This window comes from Crocuta crocuta, unplaced genomic scaffold (genome assembly GCF_008692635.1).
Source record: "Crocuta crocuta isolate KB4526 unplaced genomic scaffold, BGI_CrCroc_1.0 scaffold334, whole genome shotgun sequence".
NCBI lineage: Eukaryota > Metazoa > Chordata > Mammalia > Carnivora > Hyaenidae > Crocuta > Crocuta crocuta.
This window is the reverse complement of record NW_027533260.1, coordinates 2,690,778-2,710,748: the sequence shown is the minus strand read 5'-3', so window position 1 is coordinate 2,710,748 and position 19,971 is coordinate 2,690,778. Positions and strand designations below refer to the sequence as shown.

Below are 19,971 nucleotides of genomic sequence, written 5' to 3'. Positions count from 1 at the left end.
TGTCTCTCTTATCATGGCCTTGCTGTGTGATCTCAGTGCAATCAGTTCACCCCTCTGAGCCTTGGTTTGCCAACATGAGGGATTCTTATGAAATGTGCTTATTAACGCTGATGGCCCTTTACTCTCAGAGTTACCACACCAAGATCTAAACGCCACATGCGAGAGTCTATCTTCATAGTCATCAGCAAAGGGAGGGGTGGGAGGAAGGAGGCTGTTTGCCCAAGATAGTTCTGGTAATTAAGAGGCTGAGTGGATGACCTTACTCTATAATGGTGGTGATCACTGTCGGCATTCCCATTCTAGAAATGTAGGCACTGAGGCTTGAAGAGGTGAAGGCACAGGCCCCCCCCCCCCCCCGCCACAGGGAAAGAACAGAGTTCAGATAAAAGCCGCGGGGGCTAAAGATTCCAGAACTATAGCATTCCATCCAGCGGGCAGAGAAGGGGATGGGGAAGACAAAGGGGAAACTGAGGCACGGGAGGAAGGGACAGGAAACCAGGGAGAGGGCTGGCGCCAGTGGAGAATGGCCTTGGGCCTCATGACTCACGGTAGCCAGCGTTGTTGATCACACAATCCAGGCGGCCAAAGCGGCGGACGGTCTCAGAAACGAGGACCTGATGACAAAGACGTCTTGTGAGAGAGAGCTGCGCGGGCACCCAGGCTTGACGAGCCTGGACTCCCAAACGCAAGGTGAGGCGGGGGAAGCTGGAGTCACAGCCAAGGGGACAGGAAGTGGGGGACTCCCCCAAATCACTAGGCATGGCAGAAGAGACAGGAAGCCAGGAGTACCAGAGAGCAGAGGGCTGGGTACATTCACACTGCACTCCATTAGCCCAGAGGCCTGGGTGAGGGGTTCTGGGGTGGGGGTGGGGTGCTGGTGGTGAGGACATCAGAGAGACACTGACTAAAGGGAAGGCATAGAGGGGCAACCTAGGTGGTTCACTTGGTTAAACGTCTGACTCTTACAGCTCAGGTCATGATCTCTTGGTTCTTGGGTTCGAGCCCAGCATCAGCGCAGAGCTTGCTTGGGATCCTCCCTCCCTCTTTCTCTCTGCCCTTCCCATGCTTGTGCTCTCTCTCTTTCTCAAAATAAATAAGTTAACTTAAAACACCCAGGGACACGGGGCGCTTGGGTGGTTCAGTCGGTTAAATGTCCGACTTCAACTCAGGTCATGATCATGATCTTGTGGTTTGTGGGTTCGAGCCCCGCGTCGGGNTCTCTCTCTCTCTCTCTCAAAAATAAATAAAGATTTAAAAAATTTTAAAAAGAAACTTGAAAACAGGGACAGAAGAGAAAAACTCTTACAGATGGAGATCCAATGAGGGGTTTTTGTTCTGATCTACGTGACAGGTATGACAAGAGCCTTGAAGAAGTAAGAGATAAAGGAGAGCCTTCCCAGGAGACCCAGAACCTGGCCAGCAGAATGAGAGACAGCCTCAATATGAGGCTGAGCTGAAATCTTTGTGACCAGGCAGGGACCAGAACCGCTCACCCTCATGTCTTCCTCCTGGGTCACATCACATTGAAGAAAGATTGTTCCAGCAAGCTCCTGCTCCAGGGCCCGGCCCCCGGACTCTGCAGGGAGAGAAGGGCTGGGGGTCCTGGCTCCTGGGTCTGAGGGAGGAGGGGCTGGGGGCCAGGACTCCTGGGGCTGAGGGAGGAGGGACGGGGGATGAGGACTGAGGGACGTTCACTCACCATCTTTGTCGCAGATAACCACTTGAGCCCCGCTTTGCACTGAGAATAGAACAGGTTACTCCAGCACAGACCTTGGCAAAGGCCTCTGCTGCCCTCTGGTGGCCGCCTGGAGTGGGAACCTATCCTATCTCCCCATCGAGTCCCCCTCGTGACCACAGTCTCATGATGAGACTAGAGCACGACTAGACTCGAGCAAAGGACAGAAGATTTGACACATACTCTCCTTGGCCACTCCAGATGCCTGCTGGGCTTTCCCGAGCCCCCATCCCTGGGTTCCAGAATAAACCCGAAACCTTGGAAGCGACATTCCCCAACCACCGACTTTGTAGTTATAGTAACTGAGACCCAGAGAAAGCAAGGAACCAGTTTTGGAGCCCCGCCAAAGGCTCAGGCCGCAGGCTAACACTGCCTACCCCTTCATTAGCATTGCAAACTGAGTTTTTATAGGATATAAATCTCCACTTAAGATCCCTACCCCCACTCGTTCCCAGGGTCTCTCCTCTCCCAGATTCCAATATTCCCCGCACAGCCAGACCCCCTACTCACCGAAGGCTCTCACAATCCCGGCTCCGATGCCGCGCCCGCCCCCTGTCACAACCACCACCTTCCCGGCATAGCGCGTTCCCGTGGCCATTCTGCTTCTGTCCGTCTCCGTGTCACTCGCTAGGTGCTTCTTTCCACCTCCAGAGTCAGGGTGAGGCCGTGGAGTCAGACCATAAATAGGGGTTGTATCCTGGAAGCCCGGCCCTGAGGGGGCGTTGCCGGGAAGGGCAGAAGCCTGCAAGTGGGGCCCCAGCCCCCTCCTCCCTCAGCCCCAGAAATCCAGGCTCGAGTTGCCTCCTGTTTCAGACCAACAGGTTCGAGGCCCCCCGTCTCTCCTCAGGATGCAGGAGTCCACGACTCCAGCTCTGTCCCTAAGAGACCCCAGTATCATAATCCCAAACAGACAGAGAGAGAGAGCTATTGACTAGAAGTTCAACGTTTTAATCCGAATTTGGACAAGTATTGGGAAAAATCAAACTTTGGCCATATAAACTCCTCCCTGGGCCTCCACGGGGACCAGACCACGCCCCCACGGCGCCCTGAGTGGCTCCAGATTTCCAGGAGGTGCCTCCAGGCCACGCCCTCACGCTCCGATTGGCTGCGGCGCCTGGGTCAGAAGCTGGACTGCAGCAGGGTGACCCGCAGAGGCCACGCCCCCTCCTCTAGGGTCAGGGCGGGAGGGGCGGTCCCGGATTCCCACGTGGGCTCCCAAGAGGCGGGGCCTGCGCCACGCCCACCACCTCGGTGGGAGCACCCTGCAGAGCTGGAATTACTGGAATTAGCCACTGGAGATCTCGGGGGCGAGGTCACCTGGGGAGTGGGTTCTGACGGAGGCGGTGGCGCCGGGGGAAGAGGGTCTCCTCGGGAGTCCAAATTTCCACCTGGATAGCAGAGTGGGGGATGAGAATGGCAAACTTTGGGACACAGGAGTCCGGACCCCTAGGCCTTTCCTTTCAGACCCTGGAGTCCAGTCCCCACCCCTTCCTCCCTCAGACCCACAGGTCTGGCCCCATCCACCTCCTCCCCCAGACCCAGGAGTCCTGAAACCCTGTCCCCTCCTTCCTGGGATCTGGAACTTCTGAGCCCTCAACTTTCTTCATCAAGACAAAGGATTCTCTTGGGGCGGCTGGGTGGCCCAGTAGATTAAGCGGCCGACTTCGGCTCAGCTCATGATCTCACAGTTGCGTGGTTTCCAGCCCCGCATCGGGCTCTGTGCTGACAGCTCGGAGCCTGGAGCCCTACTTTGGATTCTGTGTCTCCCTCTCTCTCTGCCGCTTCACACTTTGTCTCTCTCTGTCTCTTTCTCAAAAATAAATAAACATTGGAAAAAAAAAAAGCCAAAGACAAAGGATTCCCAGCAGCCTCAGACCCCTCCCCACCTGGACCAAGGATTCCAGGCTCTGGCTGCCTCTTCCCCAAGACCCAAGAGTCCAAGACCCCCAGCCCCTCCTCACCTGTCATCATTCTGTGCCATTGCGACGCCTCGGTGGCCAGAGCTTGAGAGAGGCTGAGGACTCTCTCCCGGTGACCTTCGGCTGTTGGCAAATAAGGGGCGATGGTCCTTGGACTGGAAACAAAGAGATTTGCGGGGGGGCGTCTAACCACAGCACCACGCGGGTCCTTCTGGGAGTTGTAGTCCCTAGCACGTGTCTCTAAAGGGCTTCAAACAGGGCTTGCATTATGGGATTTGTAGACTATTCCCCCCTAAGTTTCACTTGCTTTCCTAACGCAGAAGCAGAGTTTTGTCTCGATCCAGTTCTGCCGTCTGGGAAACTCCAGTTCTCACTGTGGATCCTGGCCTTTCTGATGCCCCGGGAGCCCAAGCATCTCTCAAAGCCCCTGCAGTCTGTACCTTAGTACTCAAGAGACAACAGCCTTGGGCAAGCTGCATTTGTGCTACTTCCCTTCCCAGTTCCTCACCTGCTCCAGGATCCAGAGCTTCTGAGCCATTTGGGGGCCCCTGAGTGTCCCTGGACAGGCTGTAAAGGAATTGCGGCATTACAATTCCTCACCTGGAAGTCCCCACGGTCGGATTTTGAGTATGAAATGAAGGGGCTCAGAGAGGGAATGAAATTGCCTCCTGAGGCACTGACAAACAGCAAGGGTTAAAAAGACAAGGCCAGAAACAGGCCCTCCAAATTCACAGTTCATGCCTCGTAACGGATTAGCTGAGGCTAATTAGTTCGTCCCCTCTAAAACTAACTAGACACAGAGATAAACCTCTGGTGTTCAGCTGAGACGCCTTCTGATTACAAGCACAATCCCAGCAGTAAAATCACCCGCCTAGGACTTGTCTAATTCCTCCTAGGAAAGTCTCACACATCATGCTGAGGCTCTCTGATCTTCCACTCGCTCGGGAATGCTCTCCCCTTGTCAACAGTATGAATACAATCATTTCCTTACTCGCTCACTTTTTTTCTCCCTTGGATCACGCAGAGTAACTAAAACAGAAAAGCTGGACCCATGCTCCAGACCTGTGACCCCCATTCTGAAGGAAGAACGACACTGGTGAAGCGAAGCTGTCTGCCTCCCCTCATCCCCACCCCGTTAGGGGAGCCATCGCATCGGCACACAGATCAGGGGTGAGTCTGGAAACCCAGTTCTGGGTAAAGAGGTAGTGGAAATCCCCATTTTACAGAGAAGGAAACCGAGGCTCAAACTAGAAGCAGAGGATCCATTACCACCCCACCTCGCACCCTCCGTTCCCCTCACTCTTTGTTCTGTGTCAGGCTGGCGTCTGGCCGGGGACAGTGTCCTCCCCAGGGTGAGGCGCCGGGGGGAAGCGGGGCGAGGGAGAGGCCGTCCAAACTCCTGGTTTCTGCGCATTCTCTCCATCTGCTCCTGGGCACTCATCCGAGGCCGGGCGAGGGGCCCCTGGGGAGACGAGGAACACCTGAGGCCCAGCCTTGCTGCTCCCCTAAATCTCTTCCCTGAGCCTCTTGGCCTCCAGTCTCGCCCTCTACCATGAAGTTCACTGCCAGATGCAGAGCAGTCTTCCTGCACCCAGAGCTGACTCGGTCCTCCGGTGGCGCCGAGCACCCTCAGGATGTTTAAGGGCCAACCCACCTCTCTGGCTTCAATTCCATCAGCTGCCCTGTTTGAATCCAAACCCCCAGCCCGCCAAGCACCCACACTTCCTGGACATATCCAGCTTTTTTTTTTTTTTTAAATATTTTAACATTGTTTTATTTATATGTTTACTTATTTTATTTATTTCTAGGAGAGAGAGAGAGAGACAGCGTGAGCAGGGGAGCGTCAGAGAGAGAGGGAGACACAGACTCCGAAATAGGCTCCAGGCTCCGAGCTGGCAGTCAGCACAGAGCCCGACGTGGGGCTCGAACCCACAAACCACGAGATCATGACCTAAGTGAAAGTCGGATGCTTAACCGACTAAGCCACCCAGGCGTCCCTATGTTTACTTATTTTTGAGAGAGAGACAGAGTGTGAGCGGGGGAGAGGCAGAGAGAGAGACACAGAATGCGAAGCAGGCTCCAGGCTTGGAGTAGTCAGCACAGAGCCTGATGTGGGGCTTGAACTCATGAACTATGAGATCATGACCTGAGCTGAAGTCAGATGCTTAACTGACTGAGCCACCTAGGTGCCCCCGTACCCAGCTTTTTGGCTCTAGCAGTCCAGATTCTGGGTTGTTTATGATGAGAAACAACTATTATTATTATTGTTATTATTATTATTAGTCTTTATTTTTGACAGAGAAGCAGAGTACACGTAGGGGAGGAATAGAGAGAGAGGGAGACACAGAACCCGAAGCAGGCTCTAGGGCTCTGAGACATCAGCACAGAGCCTGACGCAGGGCTTGAACTCCCGAACCTCATGTTTATGACCTGAGCTGACGTCAGACGCTTAACCGACTGAGCCCCCCAGGTGCCCTGAGAAACAACTCTTGAGTCAGCTTAGACACAACAGAAGGAAGAATGAGATGTATTTAAACAATTTTTTTTTTTATGTTTATTTTGAGAGAGAGAGTGAACAAGTGGGGGAAGGGCCAGAGAGAGAGGAGAAGAATCCCAAGCAGGTTCCGTGCTGTCAGTGCAGAGCCCAGCACGGGGCTCAATCCCATGAACCATGAGATCACGATTGGAGCCGAAACCAAGAGTCAGATGCTCAACCGAGTGAACCACCCAGGCGCTCCAAGAAGGAGATGCATTAACTAAATCGTCAAGAGGGTCGATTTNAGAGGATCGATTTGGGTTGGCCTTTGAAAGGACTTGGTGAGCTCTCTCTGGCCCAAACCAGATACCACCCGCACTGAGAGAATCCCACGTGATAACACGTCATCCCCCGCAAGGAACCACCAGAAGCTAGGACGGGGGCCTCCAGCAGATCCTGGCAGCTTCAGAGGGCGCAAGACCCTGCTCACACCTTGATCATGGACTTCTAGCCTGAAGAACTTAAAACGCAAGAGGACAGAGATAAATCAAAGAGGTTGGGGGGAAGTGCACTAAAAAGAAACCAGAAGTCTGGAGAGAACCCCAAGGGTGTGGCCAGACAACACCCGTTTTGCTAAGAGATTAGGCATGTGACGTGTGGATCCAGGAAACCATCTCAGCGGGGACGCTGCCAGCTTGAACCGGAGGGGACAGAGAGGGGCCCAGATGCAGGAAGGCTGTCAGACTGCTCGGCTGCTCCGGGCAGGAAACAGGCCGACAGGGCTCTCCAGCTACACACACGTGCTCCCCTTCAGGAAAGGGGGCCGTGGGGACACGGACACGCACACGGAGCATGCCACGTGATGGCTGGTGTTCTCCTGCCACCCGTCAAGGGACTGGGAGGTGCCTGGAAAAGACCCTTCCTTGGTGCCTTCGGGCCCTGGTGACAACGCCCTGATTTTGGACTCGAAGACCATGAATGTATGGCTTAAGCAAACAAACACATAAGCCAACAAACAAAATCAGAGAGAAGAAAACTCTCAGCAGCAGCCTCTGGCTAGAAAATTCTAGGGAGAAGGGGCACCTGGGTGGCTCAGGTCATGATCTCACAGTTTATGGGTTTGAGCCCTGCATCGGGCACTGTGCTCCCAGCATGGAGCCTGCTTGGGATTCTCTCTCTCTCTCTCTCTCTCTCTCTCTCTCTCTCTACCTCCCTCCCTCCCCTGCTCAGGTGCTCTCTCTCAAAATAAATAGACATTAAAAAACTCGGGGTGCCTGGGTGGCTTAGTCGGTTAAGCGTCCGACTTTCGCTTAGGTCATGATGTCGCGGTTCGTGGGTTCGAGCCCTGCGTCGGGCTCTGTGCTGACTGCCAGCTCGGAGCCTAGAGCCTGTTTCAGAGTCTGTATCTCCCTCTCTCTCTCTGACCCTCCCCTGCTCACGCTGTCTCTCTCTCTCTCTCTCCTAGAAATAAATAAAAATATTAAAAAAAAAAAAAACCAGAAGAACATAGCCCAAATAGGCAGGTAATTTTAGCCACTTACACACAGCCTGCCTGCTTTGAGTACTCCAGGGGACAGTGCCCAAAGCCAACAGCTGCTAGCCACAGATAAGATAAACTCGTAGCTAGGAAAGACCCCAGGCGGCTGCTGCCCTCAGGAGGTCTCTGACCCCAACACACCATCCATCGGGGGCTTCTGGGCCTGTGGCCTCCAGGCAGTGACCTCTGGAGTGTCCCATCCTGTGAGGCACTTCTCCCACAGGCCAAACTGCCCCAGGGTGGGCCAAATACAGCTCGTGGGCACTACTACCACCCACCGATCCTGGATCCTGTCCTTTTCCTCGAGCGCCTCTGCAATCGTTAGAACTCACGACGGACAGCACCCCTGGGCTCTCGGCGGCCACAGCCCCCAGAACCACGTGTTTGGGGTGAGGGAGGAGCACCCCCCAAAGATCAGCAGTGTTCCAGGGAGCGCAACCAGGCTCTACGCCCTGTACGCCACCACTGAGAATCGCGCAGTTCCTCTCCTCCTACGGAACGACTCACTGTTTGGAACCCACGATGGTTAAATAAGCACCGGAAAGGCTTTTAAATGTTTGATGGAGTGATGGCCCCTCAACCAACCAAGCTTCGGAAACGCGGCCAATCGGTGATGGCCAATCAGCTACAGACACACATTTCTGGCGGCTCAGGGTCCAATTCCTAAACAACTCACTTCCGGAAGTCCACCTCATTTCTGAAGTCCCCGCTGTCTGACACCAGCTCTCTGCTTCACTTGGGGGCGCTGTGTCGTCCAAGAATAGGTCTGTCTTGCTTAAACAAGTACTAAATGCAGCTTTGTCTCCAAAGCTTTTCTCTTTCCGCATCACCTCCATGCTTTTGCGTACAGAGCCTGTACCCTTTGTTTGGGGCACCATTTTCTGCCTGGACGAACCTTTTGTTCATTCATCCCAACTCAGCTAACCTACCCTTTAAAACAATTTATTTTGAAGTAATCTGTACACCCAACGTGGGGCCTTGAACTCACAATCCCAAGATCAAGAGTCACGTGCTCTACCAAGTGACCCAGTCTGGAGCGCGGACTTCCCTAGCCTTTTTCTTTCTTTCTTTCTTTCTTTTTAATGTTTTATTAAACTTTAAACATCTCTGAGAGACAGAGAGAGAGAGAGAGAGAGAGCAGGGGAGGGTCAGAGAGAGAGGGAGACACAGAATCTGAAGCAGGCTCCAGGCTCTGAGTGGTCAGCACAGAGCCCGATGCGGGGCTTGAACCCATGAACCGTGAGATGATGACCGGAGCTGAAGACGGAGGCTTAACTGACTGAGCCACCCAGGCGCCCCTTCCCTAGCCCTTAAAAGGCTTCCCAAAGGGGCACCTAGGGGGCTGGGTCGGTTAAGCCTCCACCTTAGGCTCGAGGCCACAATCTCACGGCTGGTGAGTTCCAGCCCCATATGGAACTCTGCTGTCAGCATAGAGCCTGCTTCGGATCCTCTGTCTCTCCCTCTCTCTGTCCCTCCCTGACTCATTCTCTCTCTCTCTCAAAACTCAGTCACTTGAGCGACTGACAATTTTGGCTCACATCATGATCTCACAGGTAATGAGATGGAGCCCCGTGTCGGGCTCTGTGCTCGGTGCAGAGCCTGCTTGGGACTCTCTCTCTCTCTCCCTCTCTCTGCCCCTCCCGCGCTGGCGCCTCTGCTCTCTCTCTCAACATAAACTTAAAAAGAAAAGAAAAGAAAAAAAAAGAAGTATCTGTGACTTCTAAGAGCTCAGAAGAAAAATGCCAGCACGGACTTAGGGCTCAGAGGATGTTTAAAATGGCCCTCCAGGGGCCCCTGGCTGGTGAATTCAGTCCGAAGACGGGGCGCCTCTGATCTCGAGATGGTGAGTTCAAGGCCCATGTTGGGGGTGGAGAGGACTAAAAAAAATAAATAAGTAAAACTAAAAAAATAATAATAATAAAATAAAATGACTCTGTAGATGAAAAANAAAAAAAAAAAAGAAAAAGAAAGGACCTCCTTGTCCCAAAGCCCTCGAGCAACCACATCTGGTGTCTGGTGAGATGATGCCAGACCTTGCTGTTCCTGCCCACAGAGATCAGGTGCACCCAGGAGCCCCCCGCTGGGCCCTGGCAGTGGGGACATTCATTACTATGCAGTTCAGAGAATCAAAGGGATTGTCTCAATGACTTCGGACATTGGGCCACAGGGGAATAACGCCCCACAGGAGAAAAGATGAAACGAGTATAATCAGTTGTCAGGCAGCAAGAATCCCTAAGCCCTTCGAGGGTCCTTCTAGCTGGATCAAGANTCGAGCAACCACATCTGGTGTCTGGTGAGATGATGCCAGACCTTGCTGTTCCTGCCCACAGAGATCAGGTGCACCCAGGAGCCCCCCCGCTGGGCCCTGGCAGGGGGGACATTCATTACTATGCAGTTCAGAGATTCAAGGGGATTATCTCAATGACTTCGGACATTGGGCCACAGGGGAATAACGCCCCACAGGAGAAAAGATGAAACGAGTATAATCAGTTGTCAGGCAGCAAGAATCCCTAAGCCCTTCGAGGGTCCTTCTAGCTGGATCAAGAATCAAACTGACACCAGATATATTGAGCGGAAAAATCCAAATGTAACGGCGTATACACGGGGAGCCCATACGGACGTGCAAATTCCAAAGGCCGTCAGGCAAAATGAGGTGTGGATGTCATTCTGGACCGAGGTGAAGCAGGTAGGGGCCTGGGGACTTTAGAGGGACGGGATGCACATCACAGGGCGATGAGAAGAGTAGGTGTTGGGTAATTAGATGGTTGTCCTGCTGTTCAGATGAGTCACTTAGATAAAATTTATCGCAGCCAATAAGCCTTATTCTGGGAAAGAGCTCCGATTTAGATTCTTCTGTGTAGTTAAGGGAGGGACCAGCATTTTTCTTAGGTCCCCAGGGTCTCGATTGCCTTCAGCTCAGAATAATCTTCATGCCAAGTGGCCCATCTTGGGGCGCCCAGGTGGCTTGGCCGGTTGGGCGACTGAGTTCAGCTCAGGTCAGGATCTCACAGTTCGTGAGTTTGAGCCCCACGACGGGCTCTGCCCTGACACCTCGGAGCCTGCTTCAGATTCTGTGCTCCTTCTCTCTCTCTGCCTCTCCCCCACTCATGCTCTGTCTCTGTCTCTCAAAATTGAATAAATGTTAAAAACTTTTTTTAAGAAAGGTGGTGCATCTTGGGGAGGCCTGCCCTCAGCCCCTACACAGCTCACTGCAGGCCTTCAACAGTGTATATTTATTAATGACCAAGAGATTCCAACCGATTTGCTCAATTAAAAGGAAACTTCCCAGAGGTGCCTGGGTAGCTCGGTTGGTTAAGCGTCCAACTTCAGCTCAGGTCGTGATCGCAAGGTTTGGGAGTTCGAGCCCCACGTCAGGGTCTCTGCTGTCAGCGCAGAGCCCACTTGGGATCCTCTGCCTCCCTCTCCCTCTGCCCCTCCCCTGCTCATGGGCACACTCACTCTCTCTCTCTCAAAAATAAACAAACATTTAAAAAGGAGAGAATTGGGTGTCTGGGTGGCTCAGTCAGTTAAGTACCTGACTTCAGCTCAGATAATGATCTTGGGTTCATGGGTTCGAGGCCCAAGTTGGACTCTGTGCTGACAGCTCAGAGCCTGGAGCCTGCTTGGGATTCTGTGTCTCCCTCTCTTTGCCCCTCCCCCGCTCATGCTCTGTCTCCGTCTCTCAAAAATAAATAAACGTTTGGGACGCTTGGGTGGCTCAGTCAGTTAAGCAATGGACTTTGGCTCAGGTCATGAGCTCCTAGTTTGTGGGTTTGAGCCCCGAGTGGGCCTCAGCAGTGATGGCTTAGAGCCTGGAGCCTGCTTCAGAATCTGTGTCTCCCTCTCTCTCTGCCCTTCCCTCGCTCGTATTCTGTCTCTGTCTCAAAACTAAATAAACATTAAAATTCAATAATAAGCAAATGTTAAAAAATAATAAAATAATAAAATAGAATGAAAAAATAAAAACAACAAAGAAACAAAAACCCACGAGACTGCCCAGTCAAGACCCTTTGTTAAGAAATAGAGGACATAGCAAGGCACTCTACCAAGGTCACTTGCCTCATCCCAGGAAGCCCCACTCCTGGCCCTGCCTCAGAGGCCCACCTGCACCTTGATGATGATGTTGATGGCTTGACCCATGACCCCTGTCGTCAGAGCCCGAGATGTCGTGAGCCAGCAGACATCACGAGCCTTTACTGCGTGCGAACACCCTGGTACTTGGCCTCATTTGTGCCTGGATGTGTGACATGATGTTGTACTAAAACTTCTCCTCAGAAAGAAAAAGTGCCTGGTATTTATTCTTTTTTAAAAAAGAATTTTAATGTTTTATTTATTTCTGAGGGAGAGAGAGAGAGAGATAGCGTGAGCAGGGGAGGGTCATAGAGAGAGGGAGACAGAATGTGAAGCAGGCTCCAGGCTCTGAGCTGTCAGCACAGAGCTTGATGCCGGGCTCGAACCCATGAACCGTGAGATCATGACTTGAGCCGAAGTCGACTGAGCCACCCAGGCGCCCCAAAAAGTGCCTGGTATTTATAATCAATTTTTATTCCACTGAGTCGATCATTCAGTTGTTCACTGCTGTATTTTTAAACACTTGACATTTCAATTCAGACGTTATTTATAAACTAAATCCCGTTTAAGTATGAATATTCATACATTTTGCTAGAGAAATGTAATGTGTCTGATTAAGGGTGATGTCGCCGGAGGTTTTATACATGTATCATATTACCAGCCTGGAATTTGCATTATGAATTACATCCGGTCGGAAGAGTTCTGGATAAAGTTTGCAGATGGGTGTAACTAGAATCTACCTGCCTCTCAACATCTCCACTCCTTCTAACCCAGGGGAAATTACCGCCACCCTCACTGGGTCGGGCCCCCTGCGCTCGCCCTACGGCTTGTTCCCCGCACGGCCGTCAGGGGGCGCCCGCTCTCGCTTTGGGCAGCTCGGAACCCTCCAGGGCTCAGGGCTCACCTACAGCCACAGGATGATGCACGCGCGATGCACACCCATCACCATCTCTCCTGTCCTCTCCCCCTCTCCCGTCGCTCGCTCGCTCGCTTACTAGGCTCCAGCCACACGGACTTTTTACCTTTACCTCTTTAAGCACTTATAAGGTATAAAATACTGTACAGTAAATTGATTATTATCTGCCTCTTCTCATTAGGATGTCATACTCACGGGAAGGATATTTTTTCCCTCGTTCTGTTCACGTTTGTGCCCTCAGTGCCTGAACAACTCTGTGCAAAAGAACTTTCTGTGATGGTCCCGGTGTTCTGTATCTGCTCTGTCCAACCGGGTAGCCTCTGGCAAAGTGTGGCTCCCAAGAACTTGAAATGCAGTGAGAGCGAGTGAATTTTTTTTTACTTCATTTTAATTCATGTTTTTAAAGATTTTATTTTTAAGCAATCTCTACACCCACCATGGGGCTCGACCTCACAGCCCCGAGATCAAGAGTCACAGGCTTCACTGACTGAGCTAGCCAGCACCCCTCGTTTTAATTCATTTCTTTCTTTTTTATTTTTTTAAAGTGTTTATGTATTTATTTTTGAGAGAGGAAGAGGAGGAGGGGCAGAGAAAGAGGGAGAGAGAGAATCCCAAGCAGGCTCTGTGCAGTCAATGCAAAGCCTGATGTGGGGCTCGAACTCACGAACCACGTGAGATCATGACCTGAGCCAAAATCAAGAGTCAGATGCTTAACAGACTGAGCTACCCAGGTGCTCCACATTTTAAATCATTTAAATTTAAATAATCACATATGGCTACTGGCTACCTTATTGGACAGCCAAGGGGATATTTAATAAATATTTGCTGAATGAATGAATGAATGAATGAATGAATGAAATACTACATCTAGGCACTAGATGGCTATTCACCTAGTTTGAATTCTCACATCAGCTCTAGGCGGTAGGCACTTCTATGAGCTCCATTTTGCAGATGAGAACATAGAGGCAGAGAGGTTTAATAACTGACCCAAAGTCACACAGCTTAGAAGCAGCAGAGACAGGGGCGCTTGGGTGGCTCAGTCGGTAAAGCATCTGACCTCGGCTCAGGTCATGATCTCACGGTTCGTGGGTTTGAGCCCCTAGTCGGGCTCTGGGCTGACAGCTGGCTCAGAGCCTGGAGGCTGTTTCAGGTTCTGTGTCTCCCTCTCTCTCTGACCCTCTCCTGCTCACGCTGTCTCTCTCTTTCTCTCTCTCTCAGAAATAACTAAAAAACATGTTTTAAAAAAAGAAGAAGAAAAAGAAGCAGAGCCAGAATTCAACCCCAACCCTCAACAAATCTCTCTCTCTGCTCTGGGGTGGGGCCCTAGAACTCCTTTCTCGCAGCTATTTCCCCAGAGTTAGGGATGGTCAGGTTATAAAGGGTTACAAGATGGACCTGAGGAGGCCGGCCGGACTGCCTACCTTGGTTCCTGGCTGTGGGGAAGCAGGGCGGCGGCTCTCAGGGCTGGAGGCGCGGGCGGCCCCTGGAGATCCGAGACCTGGGAGGATGGAACGGGACCTGGTGAAGACAGGAAACGCCAAGCGAGTCCCACCCGGGGCCAGGACACTCACCTGAGCGGGGGCTGGGGAGGTCTCTGTCGCCCCCGGGGGGCCGCCCCCAGTCAGCCTCAGGGGACCTGGATGAGCTCAGCTCCAAGGACTCAGGCAGGCTCTGGAGCGGTCAGGAAAGGACAGTAATGCTTATCGTTGTCATGGTTACCGTTTTCCAGGCACTCAGCCATCAAGACACAGGAGGAGGAGGAGTTAAGAGGGAAAACCAGGGGCCAGATGTTCTAATTTCAAATCTCAGCTCTGCCATCTATGAGCTGTGCAACCTTATGGAAGTTACTTTACCTCTCTGGGCCATATTTCAGCTTTGAATTCATCTCTGGAGCTCGAACCCATACACAGAAGGCACTTGGAACAGTGCCTGGCACACAGCAAGGCATTTTAAGCGCAAGGTCTTATCACGATTATACATCTGGAGCTCTGATAAGCACTTTAGTTGCATTATCTTATTGAATCCACTCCATAAACCTGTAAGGCGGCAATTATTGTCCCTATTTAACCTATGGGGAGGGGCGCCTGGGCGGCTCAGCAGGTTACGGGTCTGACTTGGGCTCAGGTCACGATCTCCTGGTTCATGAGTTTGAGCCCCATGTAGGGACCTCTGCTGTTAGCACAGAACCTGCTTCAGATCCTCTGTCTCCCTCTCTCTCTCTGCCCTTCCCCGGCTCACACACTCTCTCTCAAAAATAAACATTAAAAAAAAAAAGTATGGGGAAACTAAGGTTCAGAGAATGAAGTCACCGACTGGTATCACAGAGATAGAGTTCGGGGCGCCTGGGTGGCTCAGTCGGTTGAGTGTCTGACTCTTGATTATGGTTCATAATAAATGTGTCCCTGGGAGAAAACCACCCTTGGTTTGTAACGTTTTGCTGATTTCTGTGGTGCAAATACTCCCACCATGGTCAATTTCAAGCACCATGATGCCAGCACTGAATATGGAATTGGAGAAGAGGTGCACACAGTTGGCTCTCGGGAGGTGTGGGGAGCTGGCCCCAGCACACCACTGGACAGTGGTCACAATATAACAAAGAAACAAAGGCTTCCAGAGCCTGGATACTTGCCTGGGGTTGGTTAGCTGAGAGAAAGAAAGGAAGAGAGAAAAAGGTGAGTGGGTGATGAGATGGGCCAGGGCAGATGGGACAGGAAGCTGGGGATGGGGAAAGGCTTGTGAGTCTCACCTCCCTCTCTGAGGACTCCTCAACTTGCAGTGCGGGGGATGGGGAGTCAGGTTCAGCATTGTGGGGTGGCTTCTGGGGGCCCCCCAGCCCTGCCAGCGTGTCTTCTACCATCCATAGTTGCTGTTGAGCTGATGCTCTGTCCTGTGGGGAGGAAAGACAGTCCACTGTCCTTCCAGTCAGACTGGACATTCTCTTGTCTTAGTCCTACAGCTTTGTTCTTAGAGGTTGCCTTGGCTACTCTTCGTCTTTTGCCCTTACAGATACAATTTAGAGTCAGTTTGTCAATCTCTACACAGAAACCTCCCAGATTTGTACTGGGATTGTAAATCTCCACTGGGGAAATCAATCTGGGGAGGCTGTATCTTTATATTATGGTATCTTTCCTATCCACGAACATGGTATACCTCTTCATTTATATAGGTCTTCTTTAATTTCTCTCGATGTTTTGTGGCTTTCAGATTAGATGTCTTGCCTATCTTTCATTAGATTTCATCCTGGATATTTAATTTATGTCGATTACAAACACTATTGTTTATAAATATTCTCTAGTCGTTTGGTACTAACATACAGGAAGACAGCTGATTTATGCATATTATCCTTGCATTCAGTGACTTTGATAAATTTGTTTGTTCTAATAGCTTATCCGAGACTATTTTGGATTTTCTACATATCTACAGGCATGTCATCTATAAATAAAAATAGATTTACTTTTTTCCTCTGGTCCTTGTACCTTTATTTCGTAGAATTTTACTGTGTAGGACCATTGGTACAATCTTCACTAGAACTGGTAATAGTAGACACCCTTGTCTTATTCCACATATCAGGGGGAGAGTTAATATTTCACTGCCACCTATGTTTGCTGGAGGTTTATTATAGATGCATAATCAGATTAAGGAAGTTCCCTTTGATTCCTATTTTGCTGAGAGTTTCTATCATCAATGGATGTTAAACATAGTCAAATGTTTTTCCTGCATTTTTTGAGATGATCATGTGGCTTGTCTCCTTTTTACAAAAATGTGGTGAAATACATGGAGTAATTTTCAAGTGTTAAATTAACCTTGAATTCCTACAATAAACCTAATTTGGTTCTTTGCATATACTACTGATGCCCAGTGATTTTTAACACCAATGTGGAGGGGGATTAGCAGTGAGAGTGGATTTCAGGAAGAAGGGGGAAGGGTTTAACATGCAGACAGCAGCGCGTAAAGCTGTGAATATGCATTTAAGACTAGAAGTAAACGTTTTAAACTAAAGATATATGATCTAGAAACTTGATTATTAGGCTTACAATGAAGAAGGAGGGTGGGGGGTGAGCCTGGCTGGCTCAATTGAAGGAACACGTGAGTTCAAGCCCCATGTTGGGTGTAGAGATTACTTAAAAATAAAATGTTTAGGGGCACCTAAAAAGCCACAGAGGGCAGCTCAGTCAGTTAAGCATCCGACTGTTGATTTCGGCTCAGGTCATGATCTCGTGGTCTGTGAGATCCAGTCCCGTGTGGGGCTCTGCACTAACAGTTCAGAGCCTGCTTGGGATTCTCTCCCTCCCTCTCTCTGCCTTTCCCCTACTCATGCTTTATATCTCTCTCAAAATAAATAAATAAACATTAAAAAAAAAATAGGGCGATCTGGGTGGCTCAGTCAGTTAAGCATCTGACTTTGGCTCAGGTCATGATCTCATGGTTCATGAGTTCAAGCCCCACATCGGGCTCGCTGCTTTAAGCACAGAGCCTGCTTCAGGTCCTCTGTACCCTTCTCTCTGCCCCTCCCCCGCTTCAAGCACAGAGCCTGCTTCAGGTCCTCTGTACCCTTCTCTCTGCCCCTCCCCCGCTTGTATTCTCTCCCTCAAAAATAAAAATAAACTTTAAAAAAATAATTAAAAATAAAAATAAATAAAATCTTTAAAAAAAAAAAAGAATGAAGAAGTGGGTCTGAAGCTAAGCAAGGGGNATCTGACTTTGGCTCAGGTCATGATCTCATGGTTCATGAGTTCAAGCCCCACATCGGGCTCGCTGCTTTAAGCACAGAGCCTGCTTCAGGTCCTCTGTACCCTTCTCTCTGCCCCTCCCCCGCTTGTATTCTCTCCCTCAAAAATAAAAATAAACTTTAAAAAAATAATTAAAAATAAAAATAAATAAAATCTTTAAAAAAAAAAAAGAATGAAGAAGTGGGTCTGAAGCTAAGCAAGGGGGCTTATACTTCAGAAGTAGAGCTTGAACCAGGGCGCTTGGGGGGGGTCAGTCGGTTGAGTGTCTGACTTCGGCTCAGCTCATGATCTCACGATTTGTGGGTTCAAGCTCTGCATCGTGCTCTGTGCTGACAGCTCAGATCCTGGAGCCTGCTTCCGATTCTGTGTCTCCCTCCCTCTCTGCCCCTCCCTTGCTCACACTCTGTCTCTCTCAAAAATAAACATTAAAAAGAGAAGAAGAAATGGAACTTGAACCAAGGGACTAGATCTGGAAATAAATCCCAGGGGATAAATAAAACAGCAAAAGCCAGGACACGGGATATGGCAAGGCTCAGGGATGAAATTTTGAATCGGAGGACAGGGCTTCAAAATTAGAGGAGAGATTTAGAACCAGAGGAGAGAATGATTCCAAACTTGAAGGTATGTCTTAAATCTAAGGGCAGGGTCTTAACTACAACAAAGGGTTAAAAAGGAAAGGATGGACAGGGAGGAGTTTGAAATGAAGTAGGAGGGGCTTACATGCCTAAAGGGTTTCCATGGCAACGGGGAGTAGAGGGTGGAGTTTGGGGTCCTGGGACAGGGGTATACCTGGGGGGAGCCAAGGTGTAGCAGGTACTCCAGGGTCTCTCGCAAGGTGCCCAGTTCCTGTTCCAGGCTGTTGTACGTGTCCCAAACCCGCTCTCGCTCCTCAGGTCCCAAAAACGGGGAAACACGGGGTTAGTATGCGCTCGCACCAGATCTTTCCCCACTACGATTCTTCCCACCTGGGAGGAGGAGAAAGGGAGGCCTGGTCCCTGGTACCCGGATGGGGAGAGAGGACATACATGGACTACAATTCCCAAGAGCCCCTTTGCTCAGACCACTTGGATTCCCCAGAGTCTATAGGGAACCTGCCATTCCAATGAACCCGCGAGTGTAGACAAATAACAGATTTCCCTAAATTCTCTGATTATCTCTGAACTCCCCTAGGGTGGCAGAGTCTACACATCTGATAAATTCTTGGGACAGTCAAGACAGAGAGAGAGACTCCCAGGGTCTCTAAGCACCCCCTGGAGAGAATCATCATCACCATCATCACAGCTAATATTTATTTATCAGGCACTTACCATGTACGAGGCCCTGTTCTTAGCTCTCATTTAATTCTTGTAAGGTAGGTATTATTAATGTCCCCATTTTACAGATAACAATCATTATAGCTAACATTTAAATATTTCTTACCATAGACCAGGTCCCTAACTTTTAAATATCCACATGTATATGATATATAAATGATATATATCCACATGATACATAAATATACAAGATATATATTACAATAGATCATATAAGTATTAGTCACTCATTTATATATGTATATTATACAATATGTATGTATAAATATATACACATGTATGAAACTTTTACAACGACCATATGTACTAAATACTATTTTTATCATTTTGAGTTTGTGTAAGAGGCATCTGAGGGGCTGCCTGAGTGGCTCAGCCGGTTAAGCGTGTGACTCTTGATTTCGGTTCAGGTCATGATCTCCCTGTTTGTGAGATTGAGCCCCATGTCAGGCTCTGTGCTGGGTGGGGAACCTGTTTAAGATTCTCTCTCTCCCTCTCTCTGTATACTCCTTCTCTCTCTCTCTCTCTCTAAAAAAGAGGAAGGGGGAATCTAAGGCCCAGCGGGGTTCAGTAACTTTCCTAAGGTCAGACAGCAGGAGCTAAGATTCAAAACTATGAAGCCCATGTCAAATTCACCTTCTCAAACCACTAACTTAAGTCTCCTGTTTCCTGGCTGCTCCCTCGCCCTCTAAGACCGTCAGGATGACTGGTTTCAATCATGGGAAGAGGGGAACTGTCACAAACCACCTTCCCATGAGCCTCTGCTGGCAGGTCCCCTTCACTGACGGCCTCCTGGGAGGCCACGCCCCTTCCCATAGGCTCACCTGGGTCAGGTGACAGAGAGCGGCCCTCACACTGACCAGTCGGTCCTGCAGAAGGCGCTGGCGGCCCCAGGCCCGCCCTGGAGCCGCCGCCTCCCTGGTCGTTTGGCTCAGCTGCTGCCGGGTCAATTCCAAGGCCGCCTCCAGCTGCTCCTGCACCGAGACGGAAGGTGGTTAGACTTCTGACTCCACATTCAGCCCCCGGGAGAGAGCCACGGTGTCCTCCCCCATCCTGGGGCACCCTGGGGACGGGGAAGGGAGAGCCAGGTGGGGAGGCCGAGTGTCCCTCGCTATTTCAGGGCCTCCTACCTTCTCCTCTTGCCTCTGGTCTATCTCCTCCTGTAACCTCCTCAGGAGCCGGTCCTGTCCACACAGCTTGGTCAACAGACTCTGGACAGAGGAGAACAGAAGCTATTCATGGGCCAGATCTGGCTCCTCCCCTGTCCTCCCTGCGGC

The 19,971-nt window shown here is 50.6% G+C and overlaps 2 protein-coding genes across 5 annotated transcripts in view; both read right to left on the bottom strand.

The window, feature by feature from the left end:
* The window catches only part of HSD17B14 (hydroxysteroid 17-beta dehydrogenase 14), a 16,748-nt gene extending 14,096 nt beyond the window's left edge, over nt 1–2,652 (bottom strand). Inside the window, exons 1-4 of the mRNA XM_077747319.1 lie at nt 2,246–2,652; nt 1,700–1,738; nt 1,494–1,576; nt 548–614 (exon numbers count right to left, since the gene is read on the bottom strand). Coding sequence (XP_077603445.1) covers nt 548–614; nt 1,494–1,576; nt 1,700–1,738; nt 2,246–2,333 — 277 coding nt within the window. The 5' untranslated portion in view covers nt 2,334–2,652. The remainder of the gene's footprint in view (nt 1–547; nt 615–1,493; nt 1,577–1,699; nt 1,739–2,245) is intronic.
* Nucleotides 2,653–2,660: 8 nt separating this feature from the next.
* PLEKHA4 (pleckstrin homology domain containing A4) overlaps nt 2,661–19,971 on the bottom strand; it is a 26,024-nt gene continuing 8,713 nt past the window's right edge. For 2 of the 4 annotated variants that reach the window (XM_077747315.1, XM_077747314.1), the window contains exons 11-20: nt 19,825–19,905; nt 19,519–19,668; nt 18,174–18,272; nt 15,401–15,541; nt 14,226–14,325; nt 14,076–14,152; nt 4,955–5,116; nt 4,163–4,221; nt 3,697–3,809; nt 2,661–3,123 (exon numbers count right to left, since the gene is read on the bottom strand). In XM_077747315.1, the coding sequence (XP_077603441.1) occupies nt 2,855–3,123; nt 3,697–3,809; nt 4,163–4,221; nt 4,955–5,116; nt 14,076–14,152; nt 14,226–14,325; nt 15,401–15,541; nt 18,174–18,272; nt 19,519–19,668; nt 19,825–19,905 (1,251 nt within the window). In that variant the 3' untranslated portion in view covers nt 2,661–2,854. The remainder of the gene's footprint in view (nt 3,124–3,696; nt 3,810–4,162; nt 4,222–4,954; nt 5,117–14,075; nt 14,153–14,225; nt 14,326–15,400; nt 15,542–18,173; nt 18,273–19,518; nt 19,669–19,824; nt 19,906–19,971) is intronic. The other 2 variants (XM_077747318.1, XM_077747317.1) reach the window with 2 other exon arrangements.